The sequence below is a fragment of the Pelophylax lessonae genome, assembly GCF_965119305.1.
Source record: "Pelophylax lessonae genome assembly, chromosome: 2".
Lineage (NCBI taxonomy): Eukaryota > Metazoa > Chordata > Amphibia > Anura > Ranidae > Pelophylax > Pelophylax lessonae.
In genome coordinates, this window is record NC_138769.1 from 449,598,625 (window position 1) to 449,619,206 (window position 20,582).

General features: G+C 42.9%; 1 protein-coding gene across 1 annotated transcript in view; it reads right to left on the bottom strand.

Annotated features, from left to right (window-relative positions):
* Positions 1-1,786: 1,786 nt before the first annotated feature.
* Positions 1,787-20,582, bottom strand: part of FHL2 (four and a half LIM domains 2) — an 89,402-nt gene continuing 70,606 nt past the window's right edge. Inside the window, exons 4-6 of the mRNA XM_082244737.1 lie at positions 12,445-12,614; positions 4,542-4,728; positions 1,787-1,969 (exon numbers count right to left, since the gene is read on the bottom strand). Of these exons, the coding sequence (XP_082100863.1) occupies positions 1,818-1,969; positions 4,542-4,728; positions 12,445-12,614 (509 nt within the window). The 3' untranslated portion in view covers positions 1,787-1,817. The remainder of the gene's footprint in view (positions 1,970-4,541; positions 4,729-12,444; positions 12,615-20,582) is intronic.

Here is a 20,582-nt window from a genome sequence, read left to right on the forward strand (position 1 = left end):
TTCATAAAATGAAGAATGATCTGTTCATCAAACCTGTGTTCTGTCTGGTGTTTGCCTCCTACTCATCACTGTAAGCAATTATTTACCTTTATAAGTGAGAACTGAGTTTATATTTCACAAATGGTTATTTAAGATGAAAATATTCAGATTTCCAAAAAGTACAACTTTTTAAAAAATTGTTTTATTTTTTTTTTCCTTTTACAGAAATAAATGTAGTGCAATGTAATTCCAAAAGATATAATACTGACGGTGTGTTTTTTTGTTTTTTTACCATGTTGCAATTCATACCAACTATTATCATGCAATAAAACATCTTTAATGTAAAAGCCAGTACTACATTAGACTTAGGTTCTTTTTATTCAGTAAGTTTAAATAAACTCTTTACTACAATACTACATACAATACATGTCACTTGTTTCTTTAAGTGCAATAAATGATTTCTACGTGAATAATGTTGCACTATACCTAACATCATTAGATTAGACATTTCACACATCCGCACTAAAGTCTACACTTCTTCCAAATGATTTCAGTAACAGGGTTAGATTTTGTTGGATAAGTAATTAGTATACAATATTTTAAAAAAAAAAATTACATTTTTTATTACATCTTTGCTTTTTTAAATGCTCTCTTTAATTTTGTACAAACACTGTGCTATTTAACAGTCCAGTTACCTGTATGCTAGACCTGGTTTTATGAAGAATTTTGTACAGTTGTTGCCACTGCATGTTGCAGGGCCCATTCACATCACATGCATGTGGCTGCACTGCTCAAACTAAACCCAACACAATGACAAGTTGAGTACTATTTTTTTTACAAGGCTCAGTTCATATAAACGCTCAGCATTGGTGTGCGGCGTGCACTGGGTAAAACCGGAACATGCTGAACGTGAATTCAAAGTGTTGTAAGTATTTTGGTTCCAACTGTGATACGAAAAAAAAAATGTACATCAACACAATGCAATAAAAATTGCATGGCAATGCACATCAACTCACATGCATTTACTACACTGACTGCATTGCACGTGGTGTGGATCTAGCCTCACAGTTCATGTGAATCAAGGGTATAGCTATAGCTACAGCTGTTTATTTTAAATTGCTTTGAGGTCAAGTAGGACAGTGATGGAGGGTAATTCTTGTCTAGTAGAACCTCCACAATGGTTCACTGATGTGATGTGCAATAGTGTGTCTTTGTATTACGTTAATAATAATTATAATTATTATAATATAATGGTGATACTAATGTCACTGTTTATTGACTCACAGTAGGTCAAGAACCCTCCTACTATATTCAATTAAAGTATATATGCTAATTTAGTGGCAATTTTTTTTTTTTGTATCAAGAAGAACTCATCTGGATAGATTCATCTAAATTCTAGCACATTTCAAAATCAGTTGTACTGTAGCTCTTGCATCATTGAGTCATGCCCAATCCTTGTTTGCACAGAAGATGGCATACACAAGTTAGTTCCAAGAGCTGACTTACTGTTACCTTCTCAAGGGAAAAGTATATCATCGTAACAAAGGACATAGAAAAGCATAAAGCATTGTACATAAGCCATGTACGATGCATGTGTATTATAAGAAAATATATTGCTATAAAATATAAATCTAGACTGGGTTACTTTCAGAAATCTTCGAGGATATTCATGAAACTCACCTACCATATACAATCTATTTAGATCAGTATAGATATTTAAAGACTGTCATAACATTTTTTATTTATTTTTTATTATTGAAAAAGGACATGTCAAACTTATGTCTTGGTAAAACCCATTGTATATGCTTTTTTGCTGCTTTTGTTCCATCATGTGATTATTATATATCTTTCCCACATTCAGGACACAGAATGTCATCTCTTTCTGTAAGAAAGCCACGGCCCACCAAGGAGATGGCGCACTTCTTACAGTTAAAACAATCGCTGTGCCACTGGCGCTCCTCAAAGGATATGTATTTTGTTCCTCCAAGCCCTGAAAGATAACAGACAATGCAAATTGAAGTGTTTGTATAGGCAAAAATTAATTAGAAAACGAAAAACATATATTATAATACATACCTGCTCTGTGCAATGGCTTTGCACAGAGCAGCCCTGATCCTCCTCTTTTCCGGTCCTCCGCCAGGGCTCCGGGGCCTTCCCCCCTGCCAAGTGCCCCCATAGCAAGCCGCTTGCTATCCGAGCACTTGTGGGTGCTCGCCCCTGAGCCAGATCTCTGTAACCATAAAACACAGAGAGAGTGGCTCAGCTCCACCCTCCACTCCCTCCTCACTGGCTGTGATTGACAGCAGTGGGAGCTAATGCCTCCCGCTGCTGCATTTCAGCCAATGAGGAAGGAGAGATACAGAAAACCAGAAGAGCTGCTGTTCTCATGTACATCGCTGGATTGAGATGGGGTTTAGGTAGGTATTAGGGAGGGCTGAGGGGGAAGCTGTACACTGAAAGTTTTTTACCTTCATTCATAGAATGCATGAAAGTAAAACACCTTCAGCCTTTAAAACCACTTTAAGACACATATACTATTATACCTATTTAAAAGTTCAAACATTTTAATTTAAGGTTAGAACCCCTGTCAGGTTTTTATTGATGTCTGTGTACCACTAGGGTCCTGGTGTATAGCTGATGGTCTAAAGGCAGCATGTAACCCCTTGTTACTTACTGTAAGACCCATGGGCCCCAGTAGCCTGCAGTGACTGTATTGCTTGCCTAGGTGCCTAATAAGGGAATGAATGAATGAGAATATGCTTTAACCTTGGTCCTAATGCTTTGGTTTATTTTAATTACACCTTCTTACCTTTTTTGTGCTCTCCATTCTCTTTTCTCTTTTTGTGTATCCTTTTCTCTGACCTTCTGTAAGTGATCTTACAAAACGAATATGACATGTGGCAAATTTTGAGGGGCTTTTGGGGCACCAACTTGTAAAGGGACTGTAATGACAGTGGACTCTAGCAATCTCTTGTATTGTGTCCCTGTTAAAATTTAGCTTTGTTAGTCAAGTCCATCTAAATCTGCTTATCTAAAGCTGGGTAAACACTAGAAAATTTCCAAACGAAAATATTTGTTTTAAGAACATACATTTTTTTTTTCTAAACGTTAGTGGAGTGAAATTGACATTTGTTTTACATTTGAAGGAACAGAATGAAAAATGTTTCTCCAACTAACATTTTTCTAACTGTATGTGGTTTTGGTTCAGGGAAATGACATTCATTCTAAAATCAAATGTTAATAGGAAACAGTGTATACTAAGCTTAAGATTACTACCCTCTTCTCGTGTCTGCTTTACTCCCCCATGCAGAATGCAGACACCCAAAGACAGGAAGCGTGTTATGGCAGGATCACCAGGCAAAGTAAAGGAAACAAAAGTCTAAAAAAAAGAAAATCAAAATCCTCAAAGTATGGGTCACGTGGTGGTCCTATGCTTTCCCTACTCTACACCTGACCAGCCTAGGCCTCTCCAACGAAATTGTCCCCAGCCTGGGGGAACTTCCCTTTCCCATCTCCTTGTCGCTTCTCCTCCTACCCTTTTCTTTTTCTAGGCCTCTTACCTGCCGTTCTGCTCTTCCCCTCTCTCTCCATTCTCTCCATTTTTTGTTTATCCTGTGTTTGGTTTTGGTTTTTCCTCTCCCTACTATTGCAGACAGCTCCGCTTCCCTTGCTCCTAAGTCTGCAAGCTCAGACATCCCCAGGCTGAGGGTCCCTGTTAGTCTATAATCGATATCTTATAGCACATTTTTCTTTATGTTTTTGCAAGAACTCCATGCACTATGCTTCATGTTTAAATCCTCTGCATAGGAATTTGGCTTCTAGTTTCCCTGTATGAGTCAATGAAAGTATTGTACCAGAAAAAAAAGAAAACCAATGCAGCCACCACATACTGTATAAGGATTGGTAAACTGTAGTAATTTGCATTTTTGTTTTTGGGTTTATTAAATCAAAATGAATATAGTTTAAGAGTCGGTTCACACTGGGGCGACACGACTCCTTACTACTTCGGGAGGCAACTTGTCAGTCCCGTGTACCACGACTTCGGAGCGACTTGCAGGGACTTCACATAATGGAAGTCTATGCAAGTCGCTCCGAGGTCGCCCCGAAATAGTACAGGACTTGTGTCGCTCCTATTAGAACGGGTTCTGTAGCGGTCAATGGACCGCGAGGGAGCGCGACTTGTCAGGCTGACAAGTCGCCTGACAAGTCACGCTAATGTGAACCGACTCTTACTGCTAATCCAGAAAAAAATTCTATTGTCAATAAACAATAAAGATAAAACAAAATTATGGGATTACCCTCACTTTTATTCTTGGTGATATTGGTGATTGATTAGGACAATTTGAAAGAGTGATTCTCCAAAGGAGATGAAGCTACAGCAATAAAAGTGTTTCTAACCCCTCATCACTCTGTCCAAATCGAACAAACTGCCTTTAGTTTTGTTTTAATTTCTATATTCATAATAAAAGAAAATAAAGCTAAAGAATTTGAAATCAGTATATACTTTAAGCAATATATATCTAGGAATAACAGGAAAAAATCCTTATTTAAAGAATAAATACCACTTATGGGGGTAGTGCAAGCAGCACATTTCTTGGCATACAGGTTGCAGAAGCAGTTCAGACAATAGGCAAATTCATCTCTAGAAGTAAATCGTTGTCCTGACAGAGGTTTCTTGCATCCTGTACAAAGAAAGCATTCTTTATGCCAGGGCTGATCTCGGTAGGTGACACCTCCAGTGGTGATAGCCTTTAAGAGAAACAATCATTTTTACTAAAAATGTCATTACTTTATCCATTTATTCATTTTATTTTTGCAAGCATAATTTATTGAAGTTTAAGAGTCAAAAGAATTTTGCATAGATCAAAGCTTCCAGATGTACCTGTTGTGGGACAGTTCCTCTTCTGGACATAAACCATCTGTCCTTCTTATGGTGTAAGGAGTTGCAAACATACAGTATCTGACAAAAGTGAGTACACCCCTCACATTTTTGTAAATATTTTATTATATCTTTTCATGTGAAAACACTGAAGAAATTACACTTTACTACAATGTAAAGTAGTGAGTGTACAGCTTGTATAACAGTGTAAATTTGCTGTCCCTTCAAAATAACTCAACACACAGAGTGAAAATGTCCAAATTGGGCCCAAAGTGTCAATATTTTGTGTGGCCACCATTATTTTCCAGGCACAGCCTTAACCCTCTTGAGCATGGAGTTCACCAGAGCTTCGAAGGTTGCCATTGGAGTCCTCTTCCACTCCTCCATGATGGCATCACGGAGCTGGTGGATGTTAGAAACCTTGCGCTCCTCCACCTTCTGTTTGAGTATGTCCCACAGATGCTCAATAGGGTTTAGGTCTGGAGACATGCTTGGCCAGTCCATCACCTTTATCCTCAGCTTCTTTAGCAAGGCAGTGGTCATCTTGGAGGTGTGTTTGGGGTCATTATCATGTTGGAATACTACCCTGCAGCCCAGTCTTCAAAGAGAGGACATCATGCTCTGCTTCAGTATGTCACAGTACATGTTGGCATTCATGGTTCCCTCAATGAACTGTAGCTCCCCAGTGCCAGCAGCACTCATGCAGCCTTACCACCATGCTTGACTGTAGGCAAGACACACTTGTCTTTCTACTCCTCACCTGGTTGCAGCCACACACGTTTGACACCATCTGAACCAAATAAGTTTATCTTGGTCTCATCAGACCACAGGACATGGTTCCAGTAATCCATGTCCTTAGTCTGCTTGTCTTTAGCAAACTGTTTGTGGGCTTTCTTGTGCATCATCTTTAGAAGAGGCTTCCTTCTGGGAGGACAACCATGCAGACCAATTTTATGCAGTGTGCGGTGTATGGTCTGAGCACTGACAGGCTGACCCCCCCCCAACCCTTCAAACTCTACAGCAATGCTGGCAGCACTCATACGTCTATTTCCCAAAGATAACCTCTGGATATGACGCTGAGCACATGCACTCAACTTCTTTGGTGGACCATGGCGAGGCCTGTTCTGAGTGGAACCTGTCCTGTTAAACTGTTGTATGCTCTTGGCCACTGTGCTGCAGCTCAGTTTCAGGGTCTTGGCAATCTTCTTATAGCCTAGGCCACCTTTACATAGAGCAACAACTCTTTTTTTCAGTTCCTCAGTAAGTTCTTTGCCATGATGTGCCATGTTGAACTTCCAGTGACCAGTATGAGAGAGTGAGAGCGATAACACCAAATTTAACACACCTGCTCCCCATTTACACCTGAGACCTTGTAACACTAATGAGTCACATGACACCGGGGAGATAAAATGGCTAATTGGGCCCAATTTGGACATTGTCACTTAGGGGTGTACTCACTTTTGTTGCCAGCGGTTTAGACATTAATGGCTGTGTGTGGAGTTATTTTGAGGGCACATAAAAAGGTGGGGGGTACTGCGCTTCTGGGTTGATAGTGCATGAACTGTGCTCATTATAAATGCCTGTCACAATGGATGAAGGAAACTATAACATGTGTGGGTGGTTTATATAAATAAGGTGCTATGTATAAAAAATGCAAAATTAATCCGTACTCAAATAAATAATCTAACAATGCTAAAATACTGACACGGCACTCTAAAAAGTATATAAATAGATAAGAGAATAGAAAACCACTTATAGTGCTGATAATGCAATAGTGACAGATAAAGTGCTCAGGTGCATATAAAATGTGAACAAATATATTAGGCAAAATTAAAGTGTCCTCTGTGCTCCACAAAAATACAGCAGTCTGGGTGATATATAGTCCAAAATGGTTAAAAGTAAGTGTTCAAGTGGGGGGAATTCCACAGGTGCTGCTCCTTCACCTAACACCGTGCTTAGGGTGGTGGAGTGCTTCTCCTCAACCCCTCTAAGTTACATAGTTACATAGTTACATAGTAGGTGAGGTTGAATAAAGACAATAGTCCATCCAGTTCAACCTGTGTAGGTGTGTGTGACTGTAATCATCTAACATAGCCCTCAATCTCCTGATCCTTGAGATGTAAGTCTAAGAGTCTTTTGAAAGTCACCATACTACCCGCAGAAACCACCTCTTGTGGTAGACAATTCCACAATCTTGTAGCCCTAACAGTAAAGAACCCCCCACGTTGCCTGAGGTTAAAACGCTTCTCCTCTAATCGCATTGTATGTCCTCGAGTCCTCATGCAATTCCTTCGAATGAACAGCTTTTCTTCTAAGCTGAGATCCCCATTAAGATATTTATAAATTGCTATCATGTCCCCTCTCAGACGTCTCTTCTCCAGGGAAAATAAATCGAGCGATTGCAGCCGCTCTTCATAGGTAAGGTCCTCCAACCCCCTAATCAGTTTAGTTGCCCTTCTCTGGACTTTCTCCAGCTCCAACACATCCCTCCTGAGGACTGGCGACCAGAACTGGACAGAATACTCCAGATGCGGTCGGACCAGAGTTTTATAAAGTGGAAGGATTATAGTCTTATCTCTGGAATACATCCCTTTCTTTATGCATGCTAATATTCTGTTGGCTTTGGAAGCTGCCGCTTGGCATTGCATGCTGTTGCCTAATCTATCATCAACCAAGACTCCCAGATCTTTCTCCATTTTTGATTCCCCCAAGGGTTCCCCTCCTAACGTGTATTGTGTTTTTATGTTTTTGGTCCCCAAGTGCAAAACCTTACACTTCTCCACATTAAACCTCATTTGCCATGTCGTTGCCCACTCCGTAATTTTGTCCAGGTCATTCTGTAGGATATCTGCTTCATGCTGTGCAGTTATTGCCCTGGCCAATTTTGTGTCATCTGCAAAAACTGATAACGAACTACTGATCCCTTCCTCAATGCTGTTTATGAATAAATTGAACAAGGTTGGTCCCAGGACTGAGCCCTGGGGCACCCCGCTTACTACCTCAGACCAGTCTGAGTATGCGCTGTTTATTACCACCCTTTGGACACGGCCTTTTAGCCAATTCCGTATCCAAGAGCAAACCCTGCTGTCGATACCTGCAGACCTTATTTTATAAATTAAGCGCTTGTGGGGAACTGTATCAAACGCCTTAGCGAAATCCAAGTACACCACATCCACTGGTCTCCCCCTATCTAGCTCACAGCTCACTTCCTCGTAGAATGCTAAGAGATTGGTTTGACAAGAACGCCCATTTGTAAACCCGTGCTGGTTACTACTGATGATGTTGTTGTCTTTAGCATACTCTACGATATAGTCCCTTATCATCCCCTCCAAAAGTTTACATATTATTGATGTCAGACTGACAGGCCTATAATTTCCCGGGATATGTCTCTGGCCCTTTTTGAATATCGGAATCACGTTAGCCTTCCTCCAATCCCCTGGTACATCTCCTGTTCTAATACTGTCAGCAAAGATCAGGAACAGTGGTCTAGATATAACCATACTGAGTTCCTTGAGCACTCTCGGATGTACGCCGTCCGGGCCTGGTGATTTGTTTGTGTTAAGTTTATCCAGTCTTTCCCTGATTTCCCCCTCTGTTAGCCATAGTGGCAAGTCCTGTGTATTACTACTAACCATACAGTCATGGTCAGTGTACCCTTCCTTTTCCTGCGTAAAGACTGACGAGAAAAAAGAATTCAGCACGGTTGCTTTTTCAGTGTCCTCTGTAACCATCCTCCCATCATCGTTAATTATGTGTGCAATATGCTCTGCCCTAGTTTTTTTGCTGTTGATATATTTAAAGAATTTCTTTGGGTTTTTTTTACTATCCTCCGCTATTTGTCTCTCAAAGTTGATTTTAGCCATCTTGATTTCGTGTTTACACTTCTTATTTTCCTCCTTGTATTGCTGGAAGGCCGATACTGTGCCCTCTGATTTATATTTCTTGAAGGCCAATTTTTTTCCCCTAATAAGTTTTTTAACGCTACGGTTTAGCCAGCCAGGTTTGGCTTTGTCTCTTCTAAATTTATTCCCCATAGGAATGCACTGCAAGATGCCTTTGCTTAATATTGTTCTAAAGCATTCCCATTTTTCCTCTGTGGTCAGTGATCCCAGGGTTTGGTCCCAGTTTACCCTTTCCATCAATGAGTACAATTTTGGAAAGTCTGCCCTTCTGAAGTTTAGGGTTCTTATGTTCCCCACTTGCCTTTTTATATTGTTATTTATACTAAATGTGATCATCCTGTGATCGCTAGAGCCCAGGTTGTCCTGGACTCCTACCTCCGAGATTATGTCTGGGTCATTAGTGATCAATAGATCCAGGATAGCATTCTCTCTAGTAGGGGAATCCACCAACTGCGACATGTAGTTATCCTGTAGTGTCCTAGCAGCTCACCTCAAGGTCTAAGGGTAAAGGCCTTATAGTTTATCCAGGGGGCTCCTCTCCAATCCTGTACCGTGCTCCACTAGGGCCAGATATCTGGGCTGCTGCGGGTGGGTTGGCTCCCTACTCCCTCTCCAGGCTCCCAGCGGTCCTAATGGATCTCAAAACAAAGGCTCGAAATAGTGCAAGTATGTCATGGAAAACAGGGTGCTTTATTTAAATAAGGTTAAAAAAACTCACAAAACTCACACGCTGAAGAAGCCACGTGATGCGGAAGTGGCGTAACGCGTAGGGACGCTCGGACCGGAAGTGACGCACACTGCGGAAGTGAGGACTGCGATCCCACTCCGATGCTATTATATGCGCTTGTCTTGTTCAACAAATGTGAGTTTTTTTAACCTTATTTAAATAAAGCACCCCGTTTTCCATGACATACTTGCACTATTTCGAGCCTTTGTTTGAGATCCACTGGGACCGCTGGGAGCCTGGAGAGGGAGTAGGGAGCCAACCCACCCGCAGCAGCCCAGATATCTGGCCCTAGTGGAGCACGGTACAGGATTGGAGAGGAGCCCCCTGGATAAACTATAAGGCCTTTACCCTTAGACCTTGAGGTGAGCTGCTAGGACACTTAGAGGGGTTGAGGAGAAGCACCCCACCACCCTAAGCACGGTGTTAGGTGAAGGAGCAGCACCTGTGGAATTCCCCCCACTTGAACACTTACTTTTAACCATTTTGGACTATATTTCACCCAGACTGCTGTATTTTTGTGGAGCATAGAGGACACTTTAATTTTGCCTAATATATTTGTTCACATTTTATATGCACCTGAGCACTTTATCTGTCACTATTGCATTATCAGCACTATAAGTGGTTTTCTATTCTCTTATCTATTTATATACTTTTTAGAGTGCCGTGTCAGTATTTTAGCACTGTGAGATTATTTATTTGAGTACGGATTAATTTTGCATTTTTTATACATAGCACCTTATTTATATAAACCACCCACACATGTTATAGTTCCCTTCATCCATTGTGACAGGCATTTATACTGAGCACAGTTCATGCACTATCAACCCAGAAGCGCAGTACCCCCCACCTTTTTATGATTTTGACACTGTATGGTTACCAGTTCTGGTACTAGCAGCATCTGGGATCTACACCTACCCTTTTAAATCGTTCTCCCTAGACAGCGCAGGACTCACCACACTACTCATTTTGAGGGGACAGCACATTTACACTGTTATACAAGCTGTACACTCACTACTTTACATTGTAGCAAAGTGTAATTTCTTCAGTGTTGTCACATGAAAAGATATAATAAAATATTTACAAAAGTGTGAGGGGTGTACTCACTTTTGTGAGATACTGTAAATGTGATATCAAAGTGTCCTTATTGCTTTCAATGTTATGTTTAAAGATATATTGTCACCTTGCCCATGCAGGCCGGTGTCTCTGCAAAAGGGCCCCCACTTACACTTTTTTATGGAAATTCAACTGGCAGGGAGGAAGTACAATTAAGCCATAGTACAAAGACAGGCCAATAATGGCTTGGAAAATAGTTCACAGGTTAAGCTTTCCTCATCATTTTTTCTGTGGATGTTCTCATGCCTTTTTTTTCTCACAAAATATCTGCAGGTACTCCCCTTCAGAGTCACCCCCTTGTCGCCACCATTTACCTACCTCTGGAAAATCGTCCCTTGATTCCACCCCCTACCCACCTCCTAGTACCTCCCCTTTTACAGAGCCAAGTGTAATTTTGTGATGCTAAGTAATTTGCATGGAAGTTCATGATAACAAGAAAAACAATAAAATATATCCCCTGCAGCCAGCAATAATAGATCTCCTTAGCAACAGATACCCTCCAACAACAATAGATCCCGCAGCAACAATAGACACCCCTGCCACAAAATACCCCCAGAGCAACAACAGATCCCTCCCAGCAACAGTTGACCCCCAAGCAACAATAAATTCTCACCAGTGACAATAGATCCCCCTGCAGTCTGCATCAATAGACCCTCCAGCACCCCTTGCCATTACATACATCAGTGCTGGAGGAGCCGGAACTGGTTGCCCCATGTTCCCACTGAAAAAAAGCCCTGGAAGTTTTGCTTTAAATACAGGATAATATTTCTGTTTTTTCCCCTACCTTACCTGGCACTGCCCCCTCCCTAACCTGATGCTGCCCCAGTGCCCCTTCGCTAACCTGGCACTGCTCCTTACCCATAAAGCAGCCAGGATTTAGTAGACATAGTCAGTGTTCTGCCTACATCGTGATACTATTTAGGTAGAGTTCCAGCGCTGGTCCTTGCAAGCAGGCAACAAGACTCTTGACACATCTCTAACTGTGCTCACCAACATGACCTCATCCATTTATTCCAAGTTGAGAGGGTGAGCTCACTCCCTGTGCCTGCAATCCAGCAACAGGGCTCCTGCTTCAAATAGGCAGGGCACAGCAGGATCAACTTGGGGTGTAAGGGACCCTGGCATTTTCTTCAAAATGCAGAACTATTAAGGGGTAAGAGGAATAGTGGCTGTGTCAACCAGCCCCCCCCCCCCCTACACACACTTTAGTAGTAAAGGGCATTGGTATTTAACCCTATGGCTTTGGTGGTCACTACTGGTTACTTACCTGATCTCAGGATCCCGCACTGTTCTCTCGCTCTCTCCCTTTTGTGACAGGGCTATACGTACACTGTAGAGCAGCAATCATAGTGAAAATCATGGGACTGGCTTGAAATCTTTTGGTAGATTAACCTGCTCCATTATACGTACATTATATATCTGTGTATTTAGCTGTTTATGTTGAGTTCAGCTTTAGGCTACTACAGACTTGATTCTACATTATAATCAGAATAAAAGAAGGGATTTCTAGCCATCATGTTTTTCTACAAAAAAAGTAGAAGATATAATGTTCCTGTGTGCTGAAAAGTTTTAAGCTATTCATGCATAGCTTTGATAAATATTTTGCCTTCCCTTGAAGTATAACTAATGAGAAAAGGTTTGAGCAATGTGCAGACTTTTTTATGGTATCAGTTACAGAAAAAATGTTTTCTTCATTTTTGTCCATAATTCTTATCTTCAGTGTATTGCTCAATATGTTCCGTAGGCCAAGACAATAGAGGCTGATGTCGGCAAAGTGCTTTTCATATTTTTAAAGCACACAATATCGTTTGGAATCTTTAACAGATGTCTTGGTTTTCACTTACTTTTTTGCACTGGATGCAGTGCATTGCAAACTGCTTTTCATAGCATGGCACACAAAAGTTCTGGTTCTCCTTAGGGATAAAGCTTTTTGTTCCTATCGGTTGCTGACAGCGGGAACACGCAAAGCAGGTCTCATGCCAGCTATTTCCTTTATATTCCATCTTACGTGTTCCTGTTTGGCAAATCAAAGATTGTAAAGGTTAGTCTTCATGACTTGACTACACTTATAAGTATATTGTTCCTGTAATAGAAAAAAAGTGTGGGGCATATACAGTATACAGCAATGGCTAAAAGTTTTGAGAATGACACAAATATTAATTTTCACAAAGTCTGCTGCCTCCGTTTTTATGATGACAATTTGCATATATTCCAGAATCTTATGAAGAGTGATCACATGAATTACAATTATTTGCAAAGTCCCTCTTTTCCATGAAAATTAATTTAATCCCCCAAAAAACATTTCCACTGCACTTTTGAAAAGGCTTCATGGCACCCAAGAAAGTCCAGCAAGTGCCAGGACCGTCTCCTACAGTTGATTCAGCTGTGGGATCGGCGTAACCATCAGTGCAGAGCTTTCTCAGAAATGGCAGAAGGCAAGTGTGAGTACTACACAGTGAGGAAAAACTTTTGAAGCATGGCTTGGTGTCAAGAAGGGCAAAAAAACCACTTCTATCCCAGGAAAAACATCAGGGACAGACGGATATTCTGCAAAAGGTACCAGGGATTGGACTGCTGAAGACTGGGGTAAAGTTATTTTCTCTGATGAATCCACTTTCCTATTGTTTGGGGCATCCAGAAAAAACCTTTTCCAGAGAAGAAAAGGTGAGCTCTACTATCAGTCCTGTATCATGCCAACAGTAAAGCATCCTGAGACCATTCATGTGTGGGGCTGCTTCTTAGCCAAGGGAATGGACTCACTCACAATGCTGCCTAAGAACACAGCCATGAATAAAAAATGGTACAAAAACATCCTCTGAGAGCAACTTCTCCCCACCATCCAAAAACAGTTTGGTGAACAATGCCTTTTCCAGCATGATGGAGCACCTTACCATAAGGCAAAAGTGATAACTAAGTTCCTTGGGAAAAAAAACATTGAAATTTTGGGTCCATGGCCAGGAAACACACCAGAGCTTAATCCCATTGAGAACTTGGGGTCACTTCTCAAGAGGTGGGTGAACAAAAAAAAACCCTACAGATTCTGACAAACTTCAAGCATTGATTATGCAAGAATTGGCTGTCATCAGTCATCAGTCAGGATGTGGCCCAGAAGTTGATTGACAGCATGCCAGGATGAATTGCAGAGGTCTTGAAAAAGAAGGGTCAACACTGCAAACACTGACTCTTTGCATAAACTTAACGTCATTATCAATAAAAGCTTTTGACACTTGCTTGTAATTATACTTCAGTATACCATAGTAACATCTGACAATAGGATCTAAAAACGAAGCAGCAGACTTTGTGAAAATTAATATTTGTGTCATTCTCAAAACATTTGGCCACAGCTATATACTGTATAAAGCAGCGAATATGACATTTACCAAATATTTACTGCTGGGGAATCTACCTGGGCAATGTGTATTTAATATACAGTGTTTAATGTCGTATTCACTGCTTTGGAAGTATGCCCCTTAGTGTAACTACAGTTGGCTGGTATCCCAACATGGATTTATGCGCTGCATAAATATAAAACCATGTATTGACTAATAACTTCCAAATCATTCCTTTGCCATAAAAATGTAAATACTTATTCTGTATCCTAAACCTTTGTTCTGAAATTTTGAGTAAATAAATCCTGTGTTATTTTGTATATATTTTACATTAACGCATCAACGGTCCTACTATAGGGACATGTCCTTTCCACATCGTGGTGGACTCATTTTATGCGATTTTTGCTCTTCATGTTTGTATGTTTTTGTCATTTTAATAAACATTTTAAAGGTGTCCAAGGGTAATGCACTAGGTGCTTGCGCCTCCTTTCTTTTCTATATTTGTAGTCTTTGGAGTTTCCCCATCTGAGGAAACCAGCACGCCTAATATTCCCATTGGAGTGAGCGCTGGGAGTTATTCAGTTGTCAGGTTGTCAGGTATTAGGCTATGTTCACATCTAGGTGTTGCTATTTTTAGGCTCTGTTCACATATTGGTGTCTCGGATCCTGAATCATTGCAAATCGCGGGACACCTGTGCGATTCCAGTGCCTTGCAATGGCAACCCAAATGCGGCACAATTTTGCAGCAATTGTTGCCTGGCAAATCACGGTAAAATCGTGCGAACAGTATAGTGTAAAGCATGTCTCCCAAAAAAATGTACAAGAACTTCTTTTGGGTGACAGGCGTCCTGCGATTCTGTCTGCGCGATTTTACTGCGATACGTCGAGCGACAATCGTGGCAAAATCGTGCCACATTTGGGGTGCCATTGCGAGTCACAGAAATAGCACGGGCGTCCCGCGATTGGCAATGGTTAGGGATCGCGGGCAGAATCGCAGCGATTCTGCCTGCGATCCGAGACGTCAATATGTGACCGGAGCCCTACAGGCGTTTGTTCGGGCGTTTCACAGGCATTTTTGCAGCGTATTTGTGCAGGCATTTTTAGGTTGACAAGTGACCAATGGAAAAAAATAAAAACGCCTAAGGCGACAGAATGCTCAGATGTGAACAGGGGCCATTGAAACGAATGGGATTTGTCTTGTTGGGCGTTTTTAGAGCTGATGCTCGATTCACACTAATGCGTTTTTTCATGCTTTCTGCTTTTTGCAGAAATGAATTTCATTTTTTTAACATAGGTTCCTATGGAACACGTTCACATCAATGCATTTTTGTGCCTCTGCATTTTTGGAAAGGGTTGGGGACTTTTTTTTCCTGCAAAATGCAGTGTTTTGCATGTAATAGACTTCAAAGTATTGCAATGCGCGATTTTGCCACGATTTTGCGTTTTTAAATCTGCCCAATAACAAATTTTCCAAAGAAAAACATAAAAAACGCAAATCGTGGTAAAACTGCGGTAAAAAAAAAAATGAAAAGCACAGCAAAAAGCACTACAGAAATTCTCAAAAGCAAAATCGCTCAAAAACGCCTAGATGTAAATGGAGCCTAACACGGGAAAATATTCTAATATGTGGTTAAGGGCTGGTTCACACTAGTGTGATGGAAGACATTCCATGTGATTTGCACCGCACTGCTATGCAAATCACATGCGATGTGTTTGCGATACAAATTCAGCCATACCGATTGTATGGCTAAACTCGCATCACATTCGGACCAAAGGCGTGCAGGACCCTTTTTTTGGTCCGCACCAGAATCGGATCGCATGGGTGTTCACACCCATGCGATCCGATTCCTGTCCCAATTGACAGTTTCCACTGCGATATGCAAACTGATCTGGGGGTGTCATTAACTTGGATTGACACTCCCAGAGGTTCGCATATGACAGTGTGAACTGCCTGCGAGTCGGGTGCGATGCGGGAACTTGGAGTGGATTCCCAGGGTTTCCCGCATTACACCAATGTGAATCACAAGGATAGAAACCAAGTTATTGTTATACCTGAAGGGTTTCACATGTACTGTCACTTTAAGGCTGGCTCCACCCAGGAGTGATGACAAGGGTCAAGGGGCAGAGTGGCCATCTTGGAGACATGTAGGAGATGTGTGGTTATACAGAGCTGTCCTGTAATGCCTGTTGTAGTGTACAGAGAGTCCTGAATAAACACCCGTTGTTCCAGATCAGAGTCCTGTGTCTCTCACAACACGGAGAATATAACAGTGGCGACGAGGATGGGATTTACAAGGTTACTATCCGTGTGAGAAAAGAAAGAAAAAAAATACTCTGGATTGTCACCTGGATACAAACACCCACAGAGCTCAGCAGGAAACTGTCATTGATCGGGACATTAAGTGAATTTGATGGAGAACAGACAACCTGGAGTTCCTGGATTGAGAGACTAGAACAGTATTTTGCTGCTAATGCCATCTCAAGCGACCGGCAAGTAGCAGTATTTCTGACACTGGTTGGTGCTAGGACATATGACACTCTTAGGGATCTCCTTTTCCCTGAAAAAACAGCAACTAAGACTTTGGCAGAGCTCCTGAAACTGTTAGGGAATCACTTCCAGCCTAAACCACTAGAGATTGCAGAGAGATTCAGGTTCTATCAGCGGCAGCAGCAGCCGGGTGAAGATATTAAGGCTTATGTGCTTGCCCTTCGCAGACTAGCCTCAACCTGTTCTTTTGGGGAGTACTTACAGACTGCATAAGTCATGGGACTAAATAGTGAGTCTAGCCAAAAGAGACTGTTAACAGAGAAAGATCTTACCCTTACAAAGGCAATTGAGATAGCTTCAGTGATGGAAATGGCTGTGAAAGATACAGAGGCATTGAACCCCCAGAGCAGAAGGGAAGAGGTTAAAGAGGAAGTTTTCAGAACAGCAATCAAGCCATCAGCAGCAGACTGGAAATATAGACCCTCACCGACCCGGGAGTCAGCTTGCTACCGTTGTGGGAATACAGACCATGATCACAAAGTCTGCGGGTTTAAGGATCAGCTCTGTCATAATTGTGGTAAGGCAGGCCATCTGAAACGAGTCTGCCGTAGTAAGAAGGTGCAAAATAAACAACCTCTGAACACCAGGACAAAGGCATATATGGTGGGAAGATATACATCGTCATCTGAATCAGAGGATGAGGAAGTGCTCCACAGATTGGACATACATCATATGCATTCAGCACCCTCAGCAATGACTGTAGAGGTAACCGTGAAAGGAAAGAAACTCAAGATGGATGTAGACACAGGAGCAGCAGTTTCAGTTATCACCCAGAAACAATGGAGAAAACTTCTGATCCGAACAACTGTCCGTCCAACACCAATCAAACTGCAGACATACTCAAAGCAGATACTCCACCCAATGGGTTACATGAAAGTACAGGTATCCTACAAGGGTCAGACAAAGAGAATGCCATTGTATATCCTAGAACATGGGGTACCCCCTCTCTTTGGGAGAGACTGGATTGCTCACTTTGGCATGCCAGACATCGCCAAAAACCCCTGCAACACCGTGACCATCCCATCAAGAGATAACAAGGGATGGGTGGAATCCCTGAAACAGCGATTCCCACAAGTCTTTGATCACCATTTGGGAAAAATAAAGCATGACTGTGTGAGACTTAGGCTGAAACCCAATGCCCAGCCTAGGTTCTTCAAAGCTCGGACGGTACCTTTCGCACTCCGAGCAGGTGTGGAAGCTGAACTAAGCCGGCTAGAGGAACAAGGTGTCATCTCAAAGGTAGAGCACAGCCAGTGGGCATCACCAGTTGTACCAGTAAAGAAAGCGAATGGGGACTTACGCATTTGTGGCGATTTCCGCATGGCACTAAATTCTCAACTGGAGATAGACCAGTATCCCCTACCCAGAGTAGATGACATTTTTGCCTCTCTTGCAGGAGGTCAAAATTTCACCAAGCTTGATCTCAGACAAGCTTATTTACAGTTTGAGGTCCACCCTTCGTCCCCCAAGTTTCTAACTATCAACACTCACAAGGGACTGTATGAATACAATCGGATGGTGTTTGGGGTAGCCTTCGCCCCAGCCATTTGGCAATGCAAAATGGATGAGATTTTGGCGGACATTCCTTTCACACAGTGCCTGTTAGATGACATGCTCATCACGGGCCTGACGGACCAGGAACACAAGCGTAACGTGGAGCTTGTGTTGGCGAGACTCCAAGAGCAGGGTCTAAAAGTGAACTTAGCGAAATGCCAATTCATGGTACCTAAATTGGAGTTTTGTGGCCTCCTTGTGGATGCAGAGGGTATACACACCACGGAAGCCAAAGTTGATGCTTTAGTAAAAGCTCCAGCCCAAACCAACGTCCAACAGCTGCGATCATACCTGGGCTTGCTGAACTATTACCACAAATTCCTTCCGGATCTAGCACATACTCTGTTTCCATTAAACAAGCTTTTGGAGAAACACTCCAGATGGAACTGGTCGGCTGCATGCCAACGTGCTTTTGAAGTTTCTAAGCGAAAGCTGTTGGCGTCACGCATGCTCGTGCACTATGACCTCCAAAAGCCTCTCACCTTGGCTTGTGATGCCTCACCCTATGGTCTAGGGGCTGTACTATCTCACGTTTTACCAGATGTGTCAGAAAAACCTGTGGCATTCGCCTCCAGGTCCTTGACAAAAGCAGAAAGCAATTACTCTCACATTGACATAGAGGCTCTGGCGCTCATATGGGCAATTAAGAAGTTTCATCTTAACCTGTATGGTAGGGAATTCACCATACTGACTGATCATAAACCACTCCTTCAGATCTTTAGCCCTGACAAAGGCATTTCCCAGACGACTGCGGCCCGTCTTCAACGCTATGCCCTATTCTTGGGAGCATATAGCTACAAAATCCAGTATCGCAGCCATGATGCCAATGCTAATGCGGACGCCATGTCCCGTCTGACAAGGACATTAACAGACTCTTCTCAAGGGTTGTCGTTACACCAGCCTGTACTTTCTGTCTTCTGGGGAGGTAGCAGCCCATACAGCCAAGGATACCTTCCTTAAGACAGTACTCTCCTGGGTACGGTAAGGTTGGCCTGCAACTGTCACACAGGATTATGAACCTTACTTCCGTAGGCGTCTGGAATTAACTGTGGCTGGCAACTGTGTTTTATGGGGAGACCGAGTGATCGTTCCACAGACCCTCCGGAGACACATTCTGGACTTGCTACATACTGGTCATCCCGGGGGCACACGTATGAAACAAAAGGCCCGAGGCTATGTGTGGTGGCCGAACCTCGACTCTGATATCACGACATATGTGAATGCGTGTGCTGGATGTGCACAAACTGCAAGAGACCCTCCTCGAAGGTGCGTCCAGCCCTGGACTTGGCCCACGGTTCCCTGGTTTCGCCTAAACTTGGACTTTGCAGGCCCGATCAGAGGACACACCTTTTTGATCATTATTGATGCCCATTCAAAGTGGCCTGAGGTCATTCCTGTTACCCAGCCGACGACTAGGGCGATGATTTCCATACTGTTACATCTCGCTGCTACATTTGGATACCCCAGAGAAATTGTCACAGACAACGGTGCACAATTCACAAGCCAGGAGTTTAAGAGTTTCCTGACTGCCCACAACATCAAACACAAGTTGACCGCACCTTACCACCCGGCTACAAATGGTCAAGCAGAAAGGTTTGTACAGACCTTCAAACGCTATTTCAAAGCTACTGTGGCTACAAGTAAACAACAGTCCCTGTCACCCCAGCAGCTGGACTCCTTCCTTTCTGCTTACAGAACCACACCACATGCAACCACTGGGAAAACTCCAGCTGAACTTCTTTTGGGTCGGCAGCCATGGACTGTTTTGGACATGCTCCGCCCTCAAATGGTCCAGGAACATGTACGGCAGTCCCAAGACAAGAGGGTCGAACACGACGAGATTCCCCGGTTTACAGCCCAGCAAAAGGTATGGGCCCGATCTTATGGCGCTTCCAACACTCGTTGGCTTCCTGCTATCGTCGCAGAGACTTTGGGACCCAAAATGTATAGGGTCTGCCTGGAAGATGGTTCCATTTGCAGATGGCATGCGGACCAATTGCGTCCTCGTTCTCAGCTGCCCGAATCCCTGACATCGGCTGCACCTCCAGTGTCTCAAGGATCTGCTCCTACCGGATCAGGAGGCATTGAGACTGATGCTTGGGGGGACTCTGAACTTTTGAACTCAGCTCCAACAGAGCCCTCCAGCCCTGGTCCAGAGGTCTGTTCACCCTCAGAGCTAGGGGATCCCCTCTTGGCCCCGCCGGTGTCCATTCCAGCCAGCCCTGCTTCCTCCGGCCCCGAGTCGCTGGGTGCCAGTCCTCAATGACGCTGTCGCCCTCCTGACCGGTTTCAAATGCAAGAGCGGTTACAAGACTTTCGACGGGCCCGCCGAAAGTGATCCGCTGCCATGTTCTCCCCGTAGCGTCCCTGGAAGTTGTTCTCACATCCGGACACGGAAGAAGCAATGTAAATCTCCTGAGTTGGAGGACTGTATTGGACAATTATGAGTTACTGTTTTATGCCTGTTCTCGTTTTGTTGTGTTTTTTTTTTTTTGTTTTTTGTTGTTTTTTTTTTAGTGATGGATGGAAGGTGTTACACATGTACTGTCAC